General features: G+C 39.5%; 2 protein-coding genes, 6 non-coding genes and 2 pseudogenes across 12 annotated transcripts in view; 9 read left to right on the forward strand and 1 right to left on the reverse strand.

Annotated features, from left to right (window-relative positions):
- Positions 1–8,403: 8,403 nt before the first annotated feature.
- On the reverse strand, positions 8,404–9,373 carry LOC124379804 (little elongation complex subunit 1-like). The gene is made up of 3 exons (XM_046840382.1): positions 9,196–9,373; positions 8,835–9,066; positions 8,404–8,535 (listed from the first exon to the last, which is right to left on the reverse strand). Exons 1-3 carry the CDS (start codon positions 9,216–9,218, stop codon positions 8,404–8,406), a joined length of 387 nt encoding a protein of 128 aa, XP_046696338.1. The 5' UTR covers positions 9,219–9,373.
- Positions 9,374–9,614: 241 nt separating this feature from the next.
- The window catches only part of LOC124379758 (nischarin-like), a 143,487-nt gene continuing 131,799 nt past the window's right edge, over positions 9,615–21,302 (forward strand). The window contains exons 1-3 of one of the 5 annotated variants that reach the window (XM_046840326.1): positions 9,615–9,809; positions 10,814–11,137; positions 14,281–14,297. In XM_046840326.1, the coding sequence (XP_046696282.1) occupies positions 9,726–9,809; positions 10,814–11,110 (381 nt within the window). In that variant the 5' untranslated portion in view covers positions 9,615–9,725 and the 3' untranslated portion in view covers positions 11,111–11,137; positions 14,281–14,297. Of the gene's footprint in view, positions 9,810–10,384; positions 10,441–10,813; positions 11,138–11,329; positions 11,518–14,280; positions 14,298–21,302 lie in introns of those variants that run through there. The other 4 variants (XM_046840324.1, XR_006924505.1, XR_006924509.1 and 1 more) reach the window with 4 other exon arrangements.
- On the forward strand, positions 19,081–19,196 carry LOC124380241 (annotated as a pseudogene).
- On the forward strand, positions 19,359–19,466 carry LOC124380242 (annotated as a pseudogene).
- LOC124380247 lies at positions 19,629–19,747 on the forward strand. The gene has a single exon (XR_006924645.1). It is a non-coding gene; the product is annotated as a 5S ribosomal RNA (ribosomal RNA).
- On the forward strand, positions 19,910–20,028 carry LOC124380248. Its single transcript, XR_006924646.1, has one exon. It is a non-coding gene; the product is annotated as a 5S ribosomal RNA (ribosomal RNA).
- On the forward strand, positions 20,182–20,300 carry LOC124380237. The gene has a single exon (XR_006924637.1). It is a non-coding gene; the product is annotated as a 5S ribosomal RNA (ribosomal RNA).
- LOC124380233 lies at positions 20,462–20,580 on the forward strand. The gene has a single exon (XR_006924634.1). It is a non-coding gene; the product is annotated as a 5S ribosomal RNA (ribosomal RNA).
- LOC124380235 lies at positions 20,743–20,861 on the forward strand. Its single transcript, XR_006924635.1, has one exon. It is a non-coding gene; the product is annotated as a 5S ribosomal RNA (ribosomal RNA).
- Positions 21,015–21,133, forward strand: LOC124380236. Its single transcript, XR_006924636.1, has one exon. It is a non-coding gene; the product is annotated as a 5S ribosomal RNA (ribosomal RNA).

Here is a 21,302-nt window from a genome sequence, read left to right on the forward strand (position 1 = left end):
TGAAGATAGATTAGCAGGGTTACAGTCTTTTCAAGTACAATACCCATAATGAATTTCACTCTGGACTTTAATACCAACTGATAGTAGCCTTAAAGAAACAGCTCTCATTTTCCTCTAATGCAACAATTGTCTCAGCGTTCGTGTTAATAACACTGTCTTTAATATTCTATAATATAATATATAATAATATATAAATATTATAATATAATAAGATTCTCCTTCCAAACAATAACTCTCCCTCCTCCCCCTTCTACGAACGTCATGTCCTGCAGCGAGTCTTCTCGAAGTGAAAGTACCCGGTAAAGATCTTTTCCTCTTTTGTATGTTTTTATGTGGTATGATTTTAATATAACATGTTAAAAGTAAATAATATTAGTGAATATTGGCTTTATTTTTATTTAAGTAATATTTTTGGTTGTCCAGAACGAATTACCGAAGTTTCTGTTCATTATTATGGGGAAATTTGTATCGGGATACGAACTTTTCAGGTTACGAATAAAGTACCGGAACGAATTCAATTCGTAACCCGAGGTTCCACTGTAAACTGCATTAATAAAAAAAAAAACACAAGCGATTTTATGTTTTGCATTTCTTCCCCCAATCGTACTGAAAATTGTACCGTGACTTAAAACCGAGGTACGTACCGAGCCGTGAATTTTGTGCACAGTTACACTGCTACCATGCAGAGAATCTGCAAACACAACAATCTCTCCTTTCTGTGCAGCATTGAATATCACGCTAACTCTTTTTCCAATGTAATTCAGTTTTATTTTATTTCTATTGCACTTTCAGCAACAGCTATTGTACCAAATCAGATTTTGCAGAAATAAATAGATTACAGATATAAATTTCAAATGCACTGTCCCCTGCCAACACCTTACAGTCTCCAATCTCCTTCAGGTTGCATCTCCTCCATAGAACATAATCCACCTGTGTGCACCTTCCTCCACTCTTATACGTCACCCTATGATCCTCTTTCTTCTTAAAATACGTGTTCACCTCTGCCATTTCCATCCTTTTAGCAAAATCTACCACCATCTGCCCTTCCACATTCCTCTCCTTTAGGCCATACCTACCCATAACCTCCTCATCAACTCTTTTTTCCTTTCACCTCCATGTCCATTAAAGTCTGCACCAATCGTTCTTTCCTAAGTACACCATCTACCACTTCATCTAATTTACTCCAGAATTTTTCCTTCTCCTCCATCTCACAGCTGACTTGTGGAGCATAGGCACTGATGACATTTATCATCATCCCTTCAACTTCCAGCTTCACGATCATCACGCTATCAGAAACTCTCTTCACCTCCACCACACTCTTACTGTACTCTTCCTTCAGAATCACCCCTACACCATTTCTCTTTCCATCCACACCATGATAGAACAGTTTAAACCCACATCCAATGTTCCTGGTCTTACTCCCTTTCCACTTGGTCCGCTGAACACACAACATATCTACCTTTTTCCTCTCCATCATATCAGCTACCTCTCTCCCTTTACCAGTCATAGTACCAACATTTAAAGTACCAACCTGAACCTCTACTCTCCTACACTTCTCCTTTTCCTGCTCTCTCTGTAGACAGCTTCCTCCTCTCCTTCTCCTCCTTTGGCCAACAGTAGCCCAACAGGCTAACGATACCTGTGGCGGTCGTTGGTAACCCGGGCCTCGACCGATCCAGTATGAAATTCTTGATCGTGACCCGCATATTCGATTTGGCACATGTTTTACGCTGGATGCCCTTCCTAACGCAATCCTCCCCATTTATTCGGGCTTTGGACCGGCACTAAGAGTGCACTGGCTTGTGTCTCCCTAATGGCTGGGTTAACATGGGCATAGACAAATATGGATGCTTAATGCAAATTTATGTTTATTATTAGTAAAACCATACTCAACATAGGGCATAAAGACAAAATATTTTTGTAAATGTTTTAAAGTAATACTACTGTATAGTAAACATATAGTATACTACTGTAGTAAACAGTATGTTCACGCGAACGCTGCATGTACGAGGAAAACACGCTGAAAAAGGACAAATATCTGCATATTTATCTATAAATATGCGGAGCTCCTATTATATCTAGCTCCTATTGTTTAATGCAGTGAAAAGAAAAGTCGAGTAGTTGAGCGCGAGTCGTTTGAATGTTGTTAGCGTGATGCTCAATGTTCACAATGCAAGTTATTGCTCTTAATGCAAGTTAAATAAAAAAAATAAAAAAAATGTAGCTCCTCCTGTTTAGTATTTATAACTCATGTTACACACAATAAAAGCTTCCACTGTACGTAAATTATCAGGACACAAATCTGAACTTTTGCTGTGTTTCCTCATGGATGGTTTTAATTGGCGGATTTTAGTCCTTGATTTGCAACTTAGCACATTTACATTTGCGGCATTTATCAGACGCCCTGATCCAGAGCGACGTACAAAAGTGCTTCAAATCTCTAGTAATGAATAAATCTACACTGGTACGCAAGATTACAAACTTAATATAAATATAACTCGAATTCTACAAACTTGGAAAGTGCTAATTTGGGTAATTTTAGTCGTCGCTTGAAGATAATCAGGGACTCTGCTGAACAGACATCTAGGGGAAGTTCATTCCACCACCTCGGTGCCAGAACAGAGAAGACCCTTGAAGTGGACATTCGGTGCAACCCAGAATGCATTATGCCATCTCGGGGAGTTTTTCCTTGCCACAGTTGCTCATCAGGGACAAACATACTTACAAAGAACATATTTACGTTTAATCACCACATTATCTGTGTAAAGCTGCTTTGAGACAATGTTCATTGTTAAAAGCGCTATACAAATAAAAATGAATTGAATTGAATTGAATTGAAGTATACTTACCTCTCATTCTGAGAGAAGGTGGTACCAGTCGAGCAGTGCTGGAGGATCTAAGACATCGTGGTGCAGTGCGAGATGTGATGAGGTCACTGAGGTAAGATAGTGCTGGTCCATTTTTGGCCTTGTAGGCAAGCATCAGTGTTTTAAATCTGATATGTGCAGCTACTGGAAGCCAGTGAAGGGAGCGCAGCAGTGGGGTGGTGTGGGAGAACTTGGGCTGATTGAACACAAGTCGTACAGCTGTGTTTTGGATCATTTGCAGTGGATGAATAGCGTTCAGGGGAAGACCTGCCAGCAGAGAGTTGCACTAGTCAAGTCTTGAAATGACAAGAGACTGAACAAGCACCTGGGCAGCCTGTATGGACAGAAATGGTCGAATCCTTCGGATGTTATAGAGAAGAAATCGACAAGAACGAGCAACATTAGCGACATGTGGGAAGAAAGACAGTTCATTGTCCATAGTTACCCCAAGGTTACAAGCAGTGGCTAAAGGGGAGAGCAGAGAGTTATGAAGTGTTATTTGGAGATCTTGAGCACATCAATAAAACAAATGTTTAGTGATGAAAAATTATTTTCCACTGGAGATTTTTACATTTTTTTTATATCTATTAGTATTAAGATCGGCCTTACACTGATTCTCTAAACACATTCCTATGTTTTCTGTTCAGTGTTTATAGGATCTTTATGATGTGAGTATGTCAGGTACACAGAAAGTCTTTGTCTGGGCTCACACATCTCTGATTACTATGTTTTTTTACCCAATCAGGAACAGTTTTAGCTCTGTTTTTCTCCAGTGTGTATATACAGTGAGTTAAATAAGTATTAGAACACCCTGCTATTTTTGCAAGTTCTCCAAGAAATCATGGAGAAATCATGGAGGGGTCTGAAATTGTCATCGTAGGTGCATGTCCACTGTGAGAGACATAATCTAAAAAAAAAAAATCCAGAAATCACAATATATGATTTTTCAACTATTTATTTGTATGATACAGCTGCAAATAAGTAGAGATGAGCCGGATACTCGGCTGAAACGAGTATCCGGTACGGATAAAGCACTTCTGCCGAGTACGAGTATTATACGAGTAATCCGAGTCAATATCTGTGCTCGGATTGAATGAAAATCATCATTGGGTATCTGATTGCGTCAGCGTTCTGTGATAGGCTCGTCACAGCGCCCCTCCCCTACACACATACAGATCACGCCTGCTCACTCACAGTCACACACACAACAGCTCTCTGTCTCTCCCTCAGTCACTCGGGTTTGCGGCTCTTTTCCGTTAACGTTTAGGGTTTCTTCAGCTTTTTACTTCGGGTTGTAACGTTAATAATACCTACTAACTAACCAGTAGAGTTCTGGTAAACGTGGGTTCGTTCAGACGTGGTGCTTGCTTGGTAGAATGCGACTCGCATTGCGTCTTTGCCTGTCGGAGATTTTTTTTCTTTTTTAAACCTTCAGCTGTCTCTAACCAGTAACCAGACACGTTTTTGCTGTATTTCATAAAAAAATAAAGGTAGTAAGCTAGTGTTATAAATATTACAAATTAATTAAGCTACATACACACTAGGGATGAGTGAATACAGCATTATCTGTATCTGTTAACCATGTGAATTATCTGTATCTGTATCATGATCAAAACCATTGATCTGAAACTCAATCCTGATGCTGTCCTGTAAATATTTTTCTAATCAGCAATAAATATAACAATTTCTGATCAACCCATATCAATTGCATGCTTAAAATAACATACCGGTTAAAGCCCCGCCCATTTTAAGACAACCCGCCCACTTCCTGGTTAGTCCCCACCCACTCCAAATACAGATACAGATACGGATAATTCATATGGTTAACAGATACAGATACAGATAATGCTGTACTCGCTCATCCCTACAAATAAGTATTTGAACACCTGTCTATCAGCTAGAATTCTGACCCTCAAAGACCTGTTAGTCTGCCTTTAAAATGTCCACCTCCACTACATTTATTATCCTAAATTAGATGAACCTGTTTGAGGTCGTTAGCTGCATAAAGACACCTGTCCACCCCATACAATCAGTAAGAATCCAACTACTAACATGGCCAAGACCAAAGAGCTGTCCAAAGACACTAGAGACAAAATTGTACACCTCCACAAGGCTGGAAAGGGCTACGGGGAAATTGCCAAGCAGCTTGGTGAAAAAAGGTCCACTGTTGGATCAATTATTAGAAAATGGAAGAAGCTAAACATGACTGTCAATCTCCCTCGGACTGGGGCTCCATGCAAGATCTCACCTTGTGGGGTCTCTAAGGAAGGTGAGAAATCAGCCCAGAACTACACGGGAGGAGCTGGTCAATGACCTGAAAAGAGCTGGGACCACCGTTTCCAAGGTTACTGTTGGTAATACACTAAGACGTCATGGTTTGAAATCATGCATGGCACGGAAGGTTCCCCTGCTTAAACCAGCACATGTCCAGGCATGTCTCAAGTTTGCCAATGACCATTTGGATGATCCAGAGGAGTCATGGGAGAAAGTCATGTGGTCAGATGATACCAAAATAGAACTTTTGGGTCATAATTCCACTAAACGTGTTTGGAGGAAGAAGAATGATGAGTACCATCCCAAGAACACCATCCCTACTGTGAAGCATGGCCAGAAGCACACAGCCAGGATAACCAATGAGTGGCTCTGTAAGAAGCATATCAAGGTTCTGTTGTGGCCTAGCTAGTCTCCAGACCTAAACCCAATAGAGAATCTTTGGAGGGAGCTCAAACTCTGTGTTTCTCAGCGACAGGCCAGAAACCTGACTAATCTAGAGAAGATCTGTGTGGAGGAGTGAGCCAAAATCCCTCCTGCAGTGTGTGCAAACCTGGTGAAAAACTACAGGAAACGTTTGACGTCTGTAATTGCAAACAAAGGCTACTGTACCAAATATTAACATTGACTTTCTCAGGTGTTCAAATACTTATTTGCAGCTGTATCATACAAATAAATAGTTTAAAAAATCATATATTGTGATTTCTGGATTGTTTTTTTTTAGATTATGTCTCTCACAGTGGACATGCACCTACGATGACAATTTCAGACCCCTCCATGATTTCTAAGTGGGAGAACTTGCAAAATAGCAGGGTGTTCAAATACTTATTTTCCTCACTGTATACTTGTCTGTTAACTGCATTAAACTGAAGAAGAACATATGCACCATTCTGTGTGCTGTGTGATTCTTCCCTGATCAGAAAAGACACCATGGGCATCGTCGATCGTATAGAAAACCTCTCCAACAATTTATTTTTTGATCGGGCATAATAAAAATCTAATATCTGAGTAAAAGAAAGGATGTCGTGTATAAATGTGTGTTGTGTTAAAGGTTTTTAATTTCGCATCTTTTTTTTAATCATTTTTATTTATTCATATTCTTAATAAAAATGAAGAAATGTGTGCTGCATTAATTGCTCATTAATAAAATTAGTGCTGTTAAATTGAATTTGGGTTATCGTGTTTTTAACACGTTTTTTTTTTTTTTTTTTTTCAGTATAAAGGACATTATATAAAGGTCAACCCAAACAGTTCACAACAGTTGTTAAGCTTTTTCATGAGCCATTTATACTTTTGCATTTTCTTTGTAAAATCTGTACAAAAACACACAATTTGATTGTCGAAACACCAGGAAAACTGTAATGCAGGGAAAATGCACAAGAATCTGTATGTGCTCTGTTATACTGCATGTATTATATGCTGTATAATAATGATGGTTTCTACAGCTGTGGCATCATATTGATGTTATTAAGAGGATGATTGGGACTGAAGGCAGATGATTGGGTGTGAAATGCACGACCCGCCACTGTAAAGAGACAATCAATAACACTGTGCAGATCTATTATGTATTTTATTTATTTATTTACAAAAAAATAATAATAAATAAAAATCTATTAAACATTATTTAATGAAATAATTTTTTTTGTCTTTAGTTGAGAACAAATAAAGCTGATCTGCTTCAGGCACTTGGGGACGGCTGGAGGAACGGGCTTTGTGAGGTCTTTCTTCCAGGATTGTAAAGCGTTCAGAGCGACTTTGGGGTTGCTGGGTGCCAAATCATGAGTGGCATAAACCACTGCGAGCTGCACCTCCCACGGCAAATCTGCACACAAAATCCATCATAACATTAGGACTTGCTGAAGCACTTTCCTGTTGATAGAGAACTAAAAATCAGAGAATAAAGATAAAGATTGATAAAGGACTTGTTTAATTGATCCTTTAATGATACCTTTTTGTCCCCTGAACTCAGTTATGCTTTTCACCAGATCCTCCACTGATGCTGCCACGTTCTCCTTAAGGCCATTTTGGCCAAGTCGCCCTGATTGAGATGGACAAAGAAGATGCGTGAAAAACAGAAGAATCCAGAAATAATGTGAGATAATGCTCTAAAACAGGATTTACAGGAAACTTACCAAGTAGCCTGAATATTGCTGCTACAGAGACGTTTCTGAACTGTGTTTCCTCTGTTTGTGTTTGTTTCAGCCACGTGTTCAAGATGAGCCAAACACTTTTTCTGATAAATAAAACATTGGACATATTAAGTGTTTTTGTGGCAGTAATAGAATACCATCAATTGTAAGTTTATGTAACAAGAAAGGAAAATTTGCAGTATTTGGGACAAACACTGTCTCATATGAGTCTCACATTTGCCGGTTTGCAATTTATTAAATGTTCAAAAAACTAGAAAGATGAGAATTAAACACGTTGAAGCAGTTTCACATTCAGTACCGTATAACATGGGAGACGGTCCAAATCCAGCCCAGTTGTGCACAGAGAAGGTCCAGGCTGAAGACGTAGTCCCAGGCAGCAGGACAGAGATCATCACCATACCAACTGCTCTTCTGGAAAGTCAGACTTTTGTCTTTCAGAAGAGCCTTCAGTGTGCTGGTGATGGCTCTGTAGGTGTCTCCAGGAGGCTCCTGGCAGAAAATACATCATTTATTTAAAACCCACACTAATACTCACACTAATAAAAAAAGAGTAAAATAGTGATGTCCTGTAACACTTTCAGCTTGAATTCTTTAAGAAAGAAATTAAATATTTATTGATTTAATTCAACATGAATTTATAATGAATTTGCTCCATAGATGACGTGGACATTGGAAATGAAAAGTAGATTAAGAATGCAGTAAAACACATGAAAAGTTCAGTTGAAAAATAATGTTTAATGACTGTTCTGATAACTGTTGTGATGAGAATCAGCTACTTACTGTATCCCAGTGCAGAAACTTGCTGAGCAAATAATACATCTTTCCGTATGCCTTCATTTTGCACACGATGTGAATGGCTCTGCATAAAGGGCTGTTACAGGAGAAAACACTTGGCCATGCTGTCACCATGACCATTATCAGTTTTGGGGCTTGAGAAAAGTCTGCAAAGGAAACAAAATGATACCACAGATTTCAAATACACTGTATAGGAAGAAATACAAAACCAAAAACAGATCACAATTGGCTTTTTTAAATCACTTTTTTTTGTAAATATATAATGAAATGTCAATAAAATCTCACCTTCTTTGAGAAATCTGTAGGCGAGGGCATGTGCTTTATGAGAGTCTCCTCTTTTGACACAAACCCACATAAACCCTACAGAGAGACTGCAGGAGTTCATGTCCCATAGACTCTTTCTCCGCCTTGATCTTCTCCAAAACCGCTTTCAGAAACGTCTCTGCCAACGACTAAATGAGATGAAAAAAAATCAACCAACATCCGACTAAATCAAACATGTATTCAAGTCATGTATTTAATACAAATATTAGGGAGTTAAGACTTGACTGTAGATTAGGTTTAGGAAAACTACTAGACTTTGCATAAACCAAAACCTGAGTAAACATTTTTACATGATAAATCATATCTACTGTTCAATTTCAGAACATCAGGACCAGTGAATTATGGATTGACTTTTAAAATGAGAAAACTCAAATCCACAGCTAAAGAATTGAATGCACACTAAATAAAACAGAAGATAATAACTGACCTCGTTCACACAAAACTTAGAAATGACAGATTTTTCTTCATCTGTCAGTGAAGGAAGTTCACATTTCCCTTTCAGTAGTGCATCAATCCAGTTTGGAGATAAAAGATCATCACAGGAATCCTGCAGTGTTTTTAATGCACTACTGATGAGGGATTGTTTTGTGTGTTCAGCATCAAGTCGAGGCTTTTTAGCAGCACTGGGTGGTGGCATGTCTGATGCAGCTCTCTTTGTTCTAATATGAACAAAATGTGATCAAATCACATGACACAGACAATTCTACAGTATAGATAATACACTGGGAATGTGATATTACAGGAAAATAATCAGTATAAATAAAGTAAAAACAGTAATAGAAACTTACTTGTTTGTGTTGGTGTCCTGCATCTTCAAAATGTTTGTATATAAAGTATGTTTTTATGAAATATTTCAAAAAGTATCCACAAGCAGTCTTAAATGTCCTGTCGCCAGAAAAAGAGATTGTTTGTGTACTGGTTTCCATGGAAACGGGGCCGGTTTTGTGACGTGTACCTCTTTTTTGGTCTCTATTGATTGGGTGCGTAGTGGAGAATTGATGCACCAATCAGAGACGCGGACGCTACCAGAGAGGCGGAGCTTCTAGGATCAACGGGTCATCGTTGTAAAAGTGATAGGAAGATCGGATCATTTTAGTGACTCGGTTCTTTGAATCTCATTCATGAAAATTAGCGAATCTTTTTTGAGTCATTTAGTTCATCTACATAACCTACAGAGATTTTGCGATGCTTTGCGAGTCCAGTAGAAAATGAACGAATCACTCTTTGAGACGAATCGTTCTTCTGAGTCACATTAAAGACTCGTTTAGAATCAAGGAATCGTTCATAACCGACTCATCACTACTCTGCATCATCAGTAATGAGCTCCGGGAGAAACTCCGTGTTCCAGGTGGAGGATGAAGACCCTCTGCCGGGATGGAGCGACTGTAAGACCCCTGTAACGGTGACTTTCTAGTCTTTATGGGTTTTATTCTCTTTGCAACACCGAGTCCCACACTTTGAGAACCACTGAGCTAGGCTAACTAGCCGGCTAACTAATCTTAGCTTCAATAGGTTTCATCCTCAGGTTAATTATTCTACATTTAGTGAGTTATAAATAAATTATAAATATCTTAATAAAGAATAATAGAATGTATTCGTCTTTGGGTCAATTTGTGTCAAATATTCTAAGAAACTAGTAAACACAAAAACAGCGCTAGCAAACCCGGCTAGCATGAGGCTAATGAAGAAACAAGCATTGAAAACAAGCATTTGAACGTAGTAAAGCCGCAGTAAATCACGATTGAGAACAGATAAGTTACTGTTGTAGACTGTCCCGAAGTTACAAACAAACAGTTTACACAATAACACTTCATTAAACTACACTATTTTCACATGATGAGGATAACAGCATTCACTAACAACCAATTTCATTATCGATTCGATTAGTTGTTGCAGCTCTAATAATAAATAATAAACTCAGTGTTTCAAAGAGAATAAAAACCCATAAAGTTTGGAAACTCACTGTTCCAGCAGTCGACAGTCGCTCTATTAAACATTTTTCTACTATTGAACATCAGGTAGCTGGTAAGTGTGTAAGTAGTAGTAGAATATAGTAGACCCTTTAGACCAGGGGGTCCAAACTTTTTTTCTTTTCTACTAAAGTCCTGTATTAGATCTGTTTAATATGAATTGTGTGTTGACACGACGTCTCTCCTGAAGGTTGTCGGTTACAAGACGGAGACAAAAGAGTTTGAATCGTCCAATTTAAATCTCAAGAGGCGGCAAATTTGGCAAAAGAGAATTTTGACGGCAAACTTTTTACCAGCTATAAAGTGTAATCTATTAATATAAAGGGTGGGTTTGGTCATATGAGGGGATTTCAGTCAGCATCAGGGGGGAATTTTGCTGGTGTCGGCATAAAGACTAACAGCAGTGTGTAAGAGCAGTGTCTCTGTTGTGTTACAGCTCCATCAACACTTTAATCTCATAAGGAGCACGAGACTGAGAGGAACCACCACATCCAGAGTCCACCCACATCCAGCTCAAGATCCAGCTGTGGAGGAGAAACCAGCTGCAGCTCAAGATCCAGCTGTGGAGGAGAAACCAGCTGCAGCTCAAGATCCAGCTGTGGAGGAGAAACCAGCTGCAGCTCAAGTTCCAGCTGTGGAGGAGAAACCAGCTGCAGCTCAAGTTCCAGCTGTGGAGAAGAAACCAGCTGCAGCTCAAGTTCCAGCTGTGGAGGTGAAACCAGCACAAGTTTAAAATTCAGTTAAAGCTCCTTCAGCATCTGTGAGTGAATTCCAGATCTACAAGGACACAATATTAACAACACACACACACACACACACACACAATAACTGTATTTAGTAGTTATATTTGGGGCTGCAGCTATCGATTATTTTATTATCTGAGTATTTTAGTAGAATCTTCTCCTCACTTCTCACTGTTTTCTCCTCTTTCCTCCATTTTTTTATTCTGCAGCGTCTTTTACTTCTTACAATCTGACTTCAGTTCATCACCTCACCATCTATGGCGCTATTTCCCCTTTTCACCTTCTGTGTCTCCAGTATGTGTGTACACATGCTCAGAGTTTACTTACAGGCACACATTCTCCTGTTAGGTTTTTTATAATCACAACCTTTGTGTGGAACTACAGCTCTACTGACTGAACTCGCTGAACGCTGCCTGTTCTGCCCTGTTCCATGAAAGCACCAGCATGTTGGAAACTGGATTATCTGCACTTCTTTTGTACTTTAAGAATTGTGCTGTGCTCAGCAGTAAAACTCAATGGAACTCAAACTGTCTTGTGTTTAATGGTGAGAAAAGTGCCAAAGTCTGCCAGAGACACTGTTCAATTCTCAATTAAATCTCAGGAAATTTTAGACAAGTCAAGACATCAGCAAACTTCATTACTGCTGTGATGCCGAGTGGTGAAGGTGTTGGACTTGAAATCTACTGGTGTTTCCCCACGCAGGTTTGAATCCTGCTCACAGCGTTTCATCAATGTGTGATAGTGATTTCTTGTTAAGTCTTTACTGTGTGAAGTGAACAATGTACAGAAGTGTTTCATGCATAGAAGAAACGTTGGAAACAAACATTATCTGGTTTACTTGAGGTGAAAGTTGTTTTGCTGGGACGAAGAGGAAGAACATTAGAACTCACATTACATCTTTAGGAAACATGATTCGTCTTGTGCTTTCTCCAAGATCCAAAAGGTTCAGAAAGATCTTTTTAAACTTCTTGGACGTTGTTGCCACGAAGTCTTAAATACAGGGTTCCTGCGGGGTCTTAAAAAGTCTTGAAATTAACTTGAAGAAACCTGTAGGAACCCTGTACATCATACACAAGGAACTACACGCCAACAGGAACAATACGGTGTCTATAGAACAACATGTTGCAGAGCTCTGAGGTGTTGCACTTTTCAGACAGATTTACTACAGAAATGTATTTTTATAAATGGGCTAATTACACAAGTGTCCATTAGGTGGCAATGTGTCCTCTATTCCTTCCCCATGACAGACTCATAGATCAAAGCCACAGAAAAAGATGATGATGAAGAAGAAGAAAAGGTGTAAAATTACTGGGTTTTAAACTACTCAGCATTTTATACTTTTGAGGAAACATCTGCAAGTTGGAAAACAAACAATATTCACTACATGCACAGTTTTGAATCTCTGTTCCAGAGTGTCTTTTACAAAATGTAATCCAGAATTATGAATTTGATGACAGCAGCACAATCTCTTTTCATTGAAGTCAGTGTCAGTGCCTAGTTTTAAGAACTGCTGAAAGCTAATTAGCTGATAAGGTGAATTTGTTTCTATTTTTGTCACTCGGTTAAGATCAGACATGTTATGAAGGACATTCATTCAAAATATTTAGGAAGTGCGGTATTCAGGTGAGGCAAAAAATCTAACATGATGACTTTTTAATGAGACTTAATGTAATGCCCAAGTGGTGAAGGTGTTGGTTTTGAAATCTAACAAGGTTTCTGTGTGCAGCATTAAAGACTTCTTACCATGTGTCAACTCCAGAGTGTCTATAGTGCAGTTGCTGTTGCTTCTTCTGTTGAGTTCATTATTGTAGTTTGAGCCCCACATCCAACATGGGGTTGGAACCCTCGACCCTGAGATTAAGAGTCTCATGCTCTAGCGACTGAGCTCGCCGGCACGTAGTCTGTTCCACCCTGTTCCATGAAAGCACTCAGCCAATGGCACGAGCAGTGTTGGGCAGTAACGTGTTACTGCAACCCAGTTACTTTTATAATTCAATTCAATTCAATTCATTTTTATTTGTATAGCACTTTTAACAATGAACATTGTCTCAAAGCAGCTTTACACAGATAATGTGGTGATTAAACGTAAATATGTTCTTTGTAAGTATGTTTGTCCCTGATGAGCAACTGTGGCAAGGAAAAACTCCCCGAGATGGCATAAGGAAGAAACCTTGAGAGGAACCAGACTCAAGAGGGAACCCATCCTCATCTGGGTTGCACCAAATGTCCATTTGAAGCATATATACAAAGTTGCGGGGTACAGTGATGATGATCAGAAGCAAACTGCACTCCCGAGTCAGTGCAGCAGACCGCCGACACCAACCACAGTCCAATCCGTCCTCAAAAGCACCCGTTCTACTCCGGAATTATATGGAACCACCCAAGGTGTTGATGAGAGACCGTCCCAAGCTGCACAGAAGTGTGAAGATCCATGGAGGGGAGAGGGGCAGGAACAGTGGTCACTGGAGCCTCAGGAGCATGTTTAACTCGACCGAGAAAGAGAGAGAGAGAGAGAGAGAGGTGACGGGAAGAGAAGGATATGGATTATTAAGTGTAACTATTGGTGTATGAAAGTTAATGTCACTGTGCAGTTTGGACTTAATTTGGGCTGAAGTGTAGACTACAGTCTAACCTGTTTACAGCAGAGACGCATTGTAGGATTGGCGGATGAACCACTGTAAACACGAAGAAGATGCACTGTGGGCGTGTCTCCGTTTATTCAGGTCTGTGCGGCAGTAATGTCGAGGCGAGAGCAAGACGAGTTTCTCAAAGTGGAAATATGCTCATTATTTCACTTTAGTTGAAGACAAAAACTTTTTAGTTAAATGTAAGCTGTGTCTTTTGGTTCGAAGCTCGTATCTACTGCGATAAACAGCAACTCCAATCTGTCAAAGCTCCTCCAGAAACTCCATGCCTCGACGAAGCTAGAAGCTAGAAGCTAACCCGGTGTTCTGTTCTACATTGTTATAGTTTTTATACTTAAGCTGTGAAAGGAACATGTTTAAGAGCTCAACACAACAGCAGAAGCCACTTTAGTTTGTGATTGTGAATATATTATTCAGCTTGTTTTGTTATTTATTTCAGAAATCCTTGTGATATATTCAGTTTGTGCTGCTCTGACTTTAATAAAATAGTGTTTAAAAATTACTTTGTGTTTAAGTCAGTTTCAGGTCTGTGGCGGTAGAGGAGGATGAGTGGACGTCTCGTCTGTGGCGGTAGAGGATGATGAGTGGACGTCTCGACTGTGGCGGTAGAGGAGGATGAGTGGACGCCTGCCTGTGGCGGTAGAGGAGGATGAGTGGACGTCTCGTCTGTGGCGGTAGAGGGCGATGAGTGGACGCCTGCCTGCGGCGGTAGAGGACGATGAGTGGACGCCTGCCTGCGGCGGTAGAGGAGGATGAGTGGACGCCTGCCTGTGGCGGTAGAGGAGGATGAGTGGACGTCTCGTCTGCGGCGGTAGAGGATGATGAGTGGACGCCTGCCTGTGGCGGTAGAGGATGATGAGTGGACGCCTGCCTGTGGCGGTAGAGGATGATGAGTGGACGCCTCGACTGTGGCGGTAGAGGAGGATGAGTGGACGTCTGCCTGTGGCGGTAGAGGAGGATGAGTGGACGTCTGTCTGTGGCGGTAGAGGAGGATGAGTGGACGTCGTCTGTGGCGGTAGAGGATGAGTGGACGCCTGGTCTGTGGCGGTAGAGGAGGATGAGTGGACGTCTGGTCTGTGGCGGTAGAGGAGGATGAGTGGACGTCGTCTGTGGCGGTAGAGGATGAGTGGACGTCGTCTGTGGCGGTAGAGGATGATGAGTGGACGTCGCCTGTGGCGGTAGAGGAGGATGAGTGGACGCCTGGTCTGTGGCGGTTTGGCAGCACTGGGGTTTGGCTCTGAAGCTGGAAACACACCTGCTCCCCGTCAGAAGAAATGGTTTGATCTGCTTCATAAAGTTTGTGCTGAAAAAAATGTATAATAGAAGATGATTAAAGACATTTACCATCACCTAAAGCTCTTTATTTGTACAGAGTGAGAAATGTCCAATGCAGGTCCACGGCCAGTTGAAACTTGTTTGTGGATTCCACCCTCCTAAAGTGTTCATTTCAGACTTTCAGGTAATCATCTCTTTCATGTCACGTCACTGTGAACCTGCACAACTATATTTGTGACCACACTCATGTGCTTTAAATGTCCTCTGCTGTGGGGGATTTTAATACCGTTTTTAGTAAGTTTGAAATGGGAGAGGGAATGGTTTTTAAGAGTGATAAAGGGAGGAAAGAACTGAAGCTACTAATGGAAGAACGAAACATGATTGATATATGGAGAGAAAGAAATGAAAAAATAAAAGAATATTCAAGAAGGCAATTGGTAGGGAATTTTATGTGCAAAACTAGGATTGATTTTGTGTTATGTACAAGAAATATTGAAAGTTTTATCGGTAATATCAAATACGAAGAATCGAGCCTAAGTGATCATAAACCTATTTTTATGGATAATATACTGGAGTTCTGTAAAAAGAGGGCTGGGAGTATGGGTCTTAAATACAGACATTTTAAAGAATGAAGATTATGTTTTAAGTATTGAAGAAGAGAAGGAGAACGACATGTACACTGAGGTTATAAGAATTTGGTGGGAAAATGTTAAATATTTAATCAAAACGTTTACTATAAAGTACTGCAAGCTAATACAAAGAAACAAGAGGAATAAGGAGAGAGAAATGAGAAAAAAATTGGAAAAGAAGATAAATGAGAATGGGAACAATATACATAGGATAAAAGAATTAGAAGGAATTCTGAAGGAAATAGAAGAGAAGAAATATGATGGTGCGAGACTAAGAAGTAAAGCAAAATACATTGTGGAGGGTGAAAAATGTACAAAGTTTTTCTTGAATCTGGAAAAAAGAAAAGGGAAAGCAGAAACAATAAAAGAAATAAGAGGGAAAAATGGAACAGTTGTAAGAACAAATGATGAAATATTAAAAGAAATAAAGTTATACTATGAGAATTTGTTTGGAGCGGAGGGGGTGAGTGAAGAAGAGAAACAGGAGCTATTGAAACAAATAAAATCAACAGTATGGGAAGTGGACAAAAAAGAATGTGATGAAGAGATAAGAGAAGAAGAGATAAAAAGAGCAATAAGCGAATTAAACAAAAAGAAGAGTCCTGGAATAGATGGTTTGGGGAGTGAATTTTATATAGTTTTTCAAGACGTTTTAACTGATATTTTAAGAGAAGTATATGTAGATATTTTTAAGAAAGGAGAGTTGAATCAAAGAATGGGAATGGGTTTAATAAAATTAATATACAAGAAAAAAGGGGAGAAAACAGATCTTAAGAACTACAGACCAATCACTATGCTGAATACTGATTTTAAGATTCTATCCAAAATTTTAGCCAACAGACTGAAGGAAGTGATGCCGAGCATGATTAAAACTAACCAAGTGTACGGTGTAAAAGGAAGAGATATAGCAGACACAACAATTGGTATAAAAGATACGATAAGGTACATGTGTGAGCAGAATAAAGATGGTTTTATTATCAGTCTGGACTTTGAGAAAGCATTCGACAGGGTGGAACATAGTTTCTTATTTGACGGTTTAAAGAGGTTTGGGTTTGGAGAACATTTTATTAAATGGATCAGGATTTTATACAAGGGTGCAGTAACAAAAATTAAATGCAATGGGTTTTTAACACCGTGTTTTAAAATAACGAGGTCAATAAGACAAGGATGCCCGCTGTCAGCACTTTTATATTCTCTTATTGCAGAACCTTTAGGACTGATTATAAAACAAGAGCAAGGAATAAAAGGATTAGGCATCGAGGGAGAAAAGAATAAAATATTTCAGTATGCGGATGATACAACGCTATTGGTCAAAGATCTGGAGGGGGTGAAAAAAGCAATGCAAATCATTCAAATGTTCTGTAGGGGATCAGGAGCTAAAATGAACGAGAGTAAAACGGTGTACATGAGATTCGGAAGGGCGGCGGTTTTAACTGAGCATTTTACTTTTATGGAAGCAAAAGAAATAAAGATTTTAGGGGTTTTAATGGGGAGGGACGAACAGAAAGCAGAGGAAACAATGTGGGAGGGAATGTTAGGAGGGATTGAACGTTTTGGAAAATGAGAACGTTAACACTAAAAGGGAAAGTTTTAGTTCTTAATGTTTTAATGACTTCTAAACTGTGGTACATTTTATATACATCATCTATGCCATTGTGGGCAGAAAAAAGGCTGAAAAAATGTTTTTTAGATTTTTTATGGGAAGGGAAGCCCGCAAGGATCGCGTACAACACCTTAATAGGAGCAGTAGAGAAGGGAGGACTGGGGTTAATGGATGTGGAACAAAGAAAAAAACAGTCTGAGGGGAAAAGTGATAAAGAAATACATGGATGAAGAAAACAAGGCAGCATGGAAAGCAACGATGGTTTTTTTCTTAAATAAGTGTAGTAACTTTAATCTTGGAGACAATGTACTGTGGATAAGAATGAAGAATTGGATGACAGAGGGGTTGCCAGACTTTTATAGAGAACTGTTGAGGGCTTGGGGCAAATTTCTGACTCATGTACATTTTAATCCACAAGGAAGAGAGAACATTTTAAATCAGCCTCTTTTCTTAAACAATGGCATTTTAAATCGGGAAAGAGATATTTTTTAAGAAATGGTGGGATGTGGGTATTATGAAAGTAAGGGATATTTTATATGAATTCAAAGAGGGGTTTTTGCCAACACAATTCATTGTGGACATAATGGAGGAGGCAAAGGAGGATTTTAGCAGACAAGAAATAGAAAATAAATTTTATGTAATCAGGAACTCTATACCTCAAGAATGGCTAGAAAGGATTAAAAACATGGAAGAGGGAAAAAAGAAAAGGATGTGAATGTGACTCTTGGGGGTAAATTGATTGCTTTTAAAACATGTTCTCTTGAAATGTTGTATTGCCTTTTTAGAGATGCTGTTTTTAAGAGACCGGTTGCAAATGATTATTGGTTGCGCACGTTTAAAGACTTAAAAGAAGACAGCATATGGACGAATATGAAAGGAAAACTTATACAGACAAAGTTGCAGGACTTAGAATAATTTATCAGACATAAAGCTATTTTTACCGATTCAATTTTAAATAGAATAGGAATGGAACAGTCCGCTTCATGCAAAGTCTGTAACGATCATGCTGAGGGATTTTTACACCTGTTTTTATACTGTAAAGAATTAGAGGATTTTAATGGGAAATGTAAGAGTATGATTTCACAATTAAAAGGGGAAGATGTTAATGATACAGAATGGAATAGGGTGATGATGTTGGGCTTCGGGAAGAAAAGTAAAAACAAAACACTTCTGAATTTACTGGTGATGCTGATGAAGAGTGCAATATGGGAAAGACGGGTCGTAGCAAAGAGGGAAAAAATTTTAATGGATGTCTGGTTTGTTTTTAAAAGGAAATTTGAAAGGTATGTTGAATGCCTGTTTTATTATTTTAATGAAGAGGAAAATTTGGATGATTTTTACAGAGTTTTTACGCAGGAAGTCACCAATGTTTTGGAAGTTTCAGGTTTAAGGATGTCGTTTCAACAAAATGAAGGGAACGAATTTTATTAATTGCTTTTTATGCTTTGTGAGTTTGAGGACCTTTTGACCTGATGTTTTATCACCTAAAAAATGTTATGGTTGTATATTGTTTGTATTGAACATTCTAAATAAAAAAATAAAATAAAAAAAAAACGCTCGATCTCGTCTGATCTCGGAAGCTAAGCAGGGTCGGGCCTGGTTAGTACGTGGATGGGAGACCGCCTGGAAATACCAGGTGCTGTAAGCTTTAATTTTTTCTTTCTTTGCTTTCATGCTCAATTTAAGGATGAACATCTACTGTGGTGGATAAAGTATTATAAAAGTTGAACTGGAATAGCAGGAAAGGCATATAAGCAAACAAACACGCTGACAAGCAAAAATAAATTGGCAATTTTGAACAGCGATTCGCCACGGCCATACCACTTGAGAACGCCGATCTCGTCTGATCTCGGAAGCTAAGCAGGGTCGGGCCTGGTTAGTACTTGGATGGGAGACCGCCTGGGAATACCAGGTGCTGTAAGCTTTAATTTTTTCTTTCTTTGCTTTCATGCTTAATTTAAGGATGAACATCTACTGTGGTGGATAAAGTATTATAAAAGTTGAACTGAAATTGCAGAAAAGGCATATAAGCAAACAAACACGCTGACAAGCAAAAATAAATTGGCAATTTTGAACAGCGATTCTCGCTTACGGCCATACCACTCTGATCTCGTCTGATCTCGGAAGCTAAGCAGGGTCGGGCCTGGTTAGTACTTGATGGGAGACCGCCTGGGAATACCAGGTGCTGTAAGCTTTAATTTTTTCTTTCTTTGCTTTCATGCTTCATTTAAGGATGAACATCTACTGTGGTGGATAAAGTATTATAAAAGTTGAACTGGAATAGCAGGAAAGGCATATAAGCAAACAAACACGCTGACAAGCAAAAATAAATTGGCAATTTTGAACAGCGATTCTCGCTTACGGCCATACCACTCTGAGAACGCTCGATCTCGTCTGATCTCGGAAGCTAAGCAGGGTCGGGCCTGGTTAGTACTTGGATGGGAGACCGCCTGGGAATACCAGGTGCTGTAAGCTTTAATTTTTTCTTTCTTTGCTTTCATGCTTAATTTAAGGATGAACATCTACTGTGGTGGATAAAGTATTATAAAAGTTGAACTGGAATAGCAGGAAAGGCATATAAGCAAACAAACACGCTGACAAGCAAAAATAAATTGGCAATTTTGAACAGCGATTCTCGCTTACGGCCATACCACTCTGAGAACGCTCGATCTCGTCTGATCTCGGAAGCTAAGCAGGGTCGGGCCTGGTTAGTACTTGGATGGGAGACCGCCTGGGAATACCAGGTGCTGTAAGCTTTAATTTTTTCTTTCATGCTTAATTTAAGGATGAACATCTACTGTGGTGGATAAAGTATTATAAAAGTTGAACTGGAATAGCAGGAAAGGCATATAAGCAAACAAACACGCTGACAAGCAAAAATAAATTGGCAATTTTGAACAGCGATTCTCGCCTACGGCCATACCACTCTGAGAACGCCCGATCTCGTCTGATCTCGGAAGCTAAGCAGGGTCGGGCCTGGTTAGTACTTGGATGGGAGACCGCCTGGGAATACCAGGTGCTGTAAGCTTTAATTTTTTCTTTCTTTGCTTTCATGCTTCATTTAAGGATGAACATCTTCTGTGGTGGATAAAGTGTGAAAAGGTTAAACTGGAATAGCAGGAAAGGCATATAAGCAAACAAACACGCTGACAAGCAAAAATAAATTGGCAATTTTGAACAGCGATTCTCGCTTACGGCCATACCACTCTGAGAACGCTCGATCTCGTCTGATCTCGGAAGCTAAGCAGGGTCGGGCCTGGTTAGTACTTGGATGGGAGACCGCCTGGGAATACCAGGTGCTGTAAGCTTTAATTTTTTCTTTCTTTGCTTTCATGCTTAATTTAAGGATGAACATCTACTGTGGTGGATAAAGTATTATAAAAGTTGAACTGGAATAGCAGGAAAGGCATATAAGCAAACAAACACGCTGACAAGCAAAAATAAATTGGCAATTTTGAACAGCGATTCTCGCTTACGGCCATACCACTCTGAGAACGCTCGATCTCGTCTGATCTCGGAAGCTAAGCAGGGTCGGGCCTGGTTAGTACTTGGATGGGAGACCGCCTGGGAATACCAGGTGCTGTAAGCTTTAATTTTTGCTTTCATGCTTAATTTAAGGATGAACATCTACTGTGGTGGATAAAGTATTATAAAAGTTGAACTGGAATAGCAGGAAAGGCATATAAGCAAACAAACACGCTGACAAGCAAAAATAAATTGGCAATTTTGAACAGCGATTCTCGCTTACGGCCATACCACTCTGAGAACGCTCGATCTCGTCTGATCTCGGAAGCTAAGCAGGGTCGGGCCTGGTTAGTACTTGGATGGGAGACCGCCTGGGAATACCAGGTGCTGTAAGCTTTAATTTTTTCTTTCTTTGCTTTCATGCTTCATTTAAGGATGAACATCTTCTGTGGTGGATAAAGTGTGAAAAGGTTAAACTGAAATTGCAGAAAAGGCATATAAGCAAACAAACACGCTGACAAGCAAAAATAAATTGGCAATTTTGAACAGCGATTCTCGCTTACGG

This window comes from Silurus meridionalis, chromosome 26 (genome assembly GCF_014805685.1).
Source record: "Silurus meridionalis isolate SWU-2019-XX chromosome 26, ASM1480568v1, whole genome shotgun sequence".
In the NCBI taxonomy this organism is placed as follows: Eukaryota; Metazoa; Chordata; class Actinopteri; order Siluriformes; family Siluridae; genus Silurus; species Silurus meridionalis.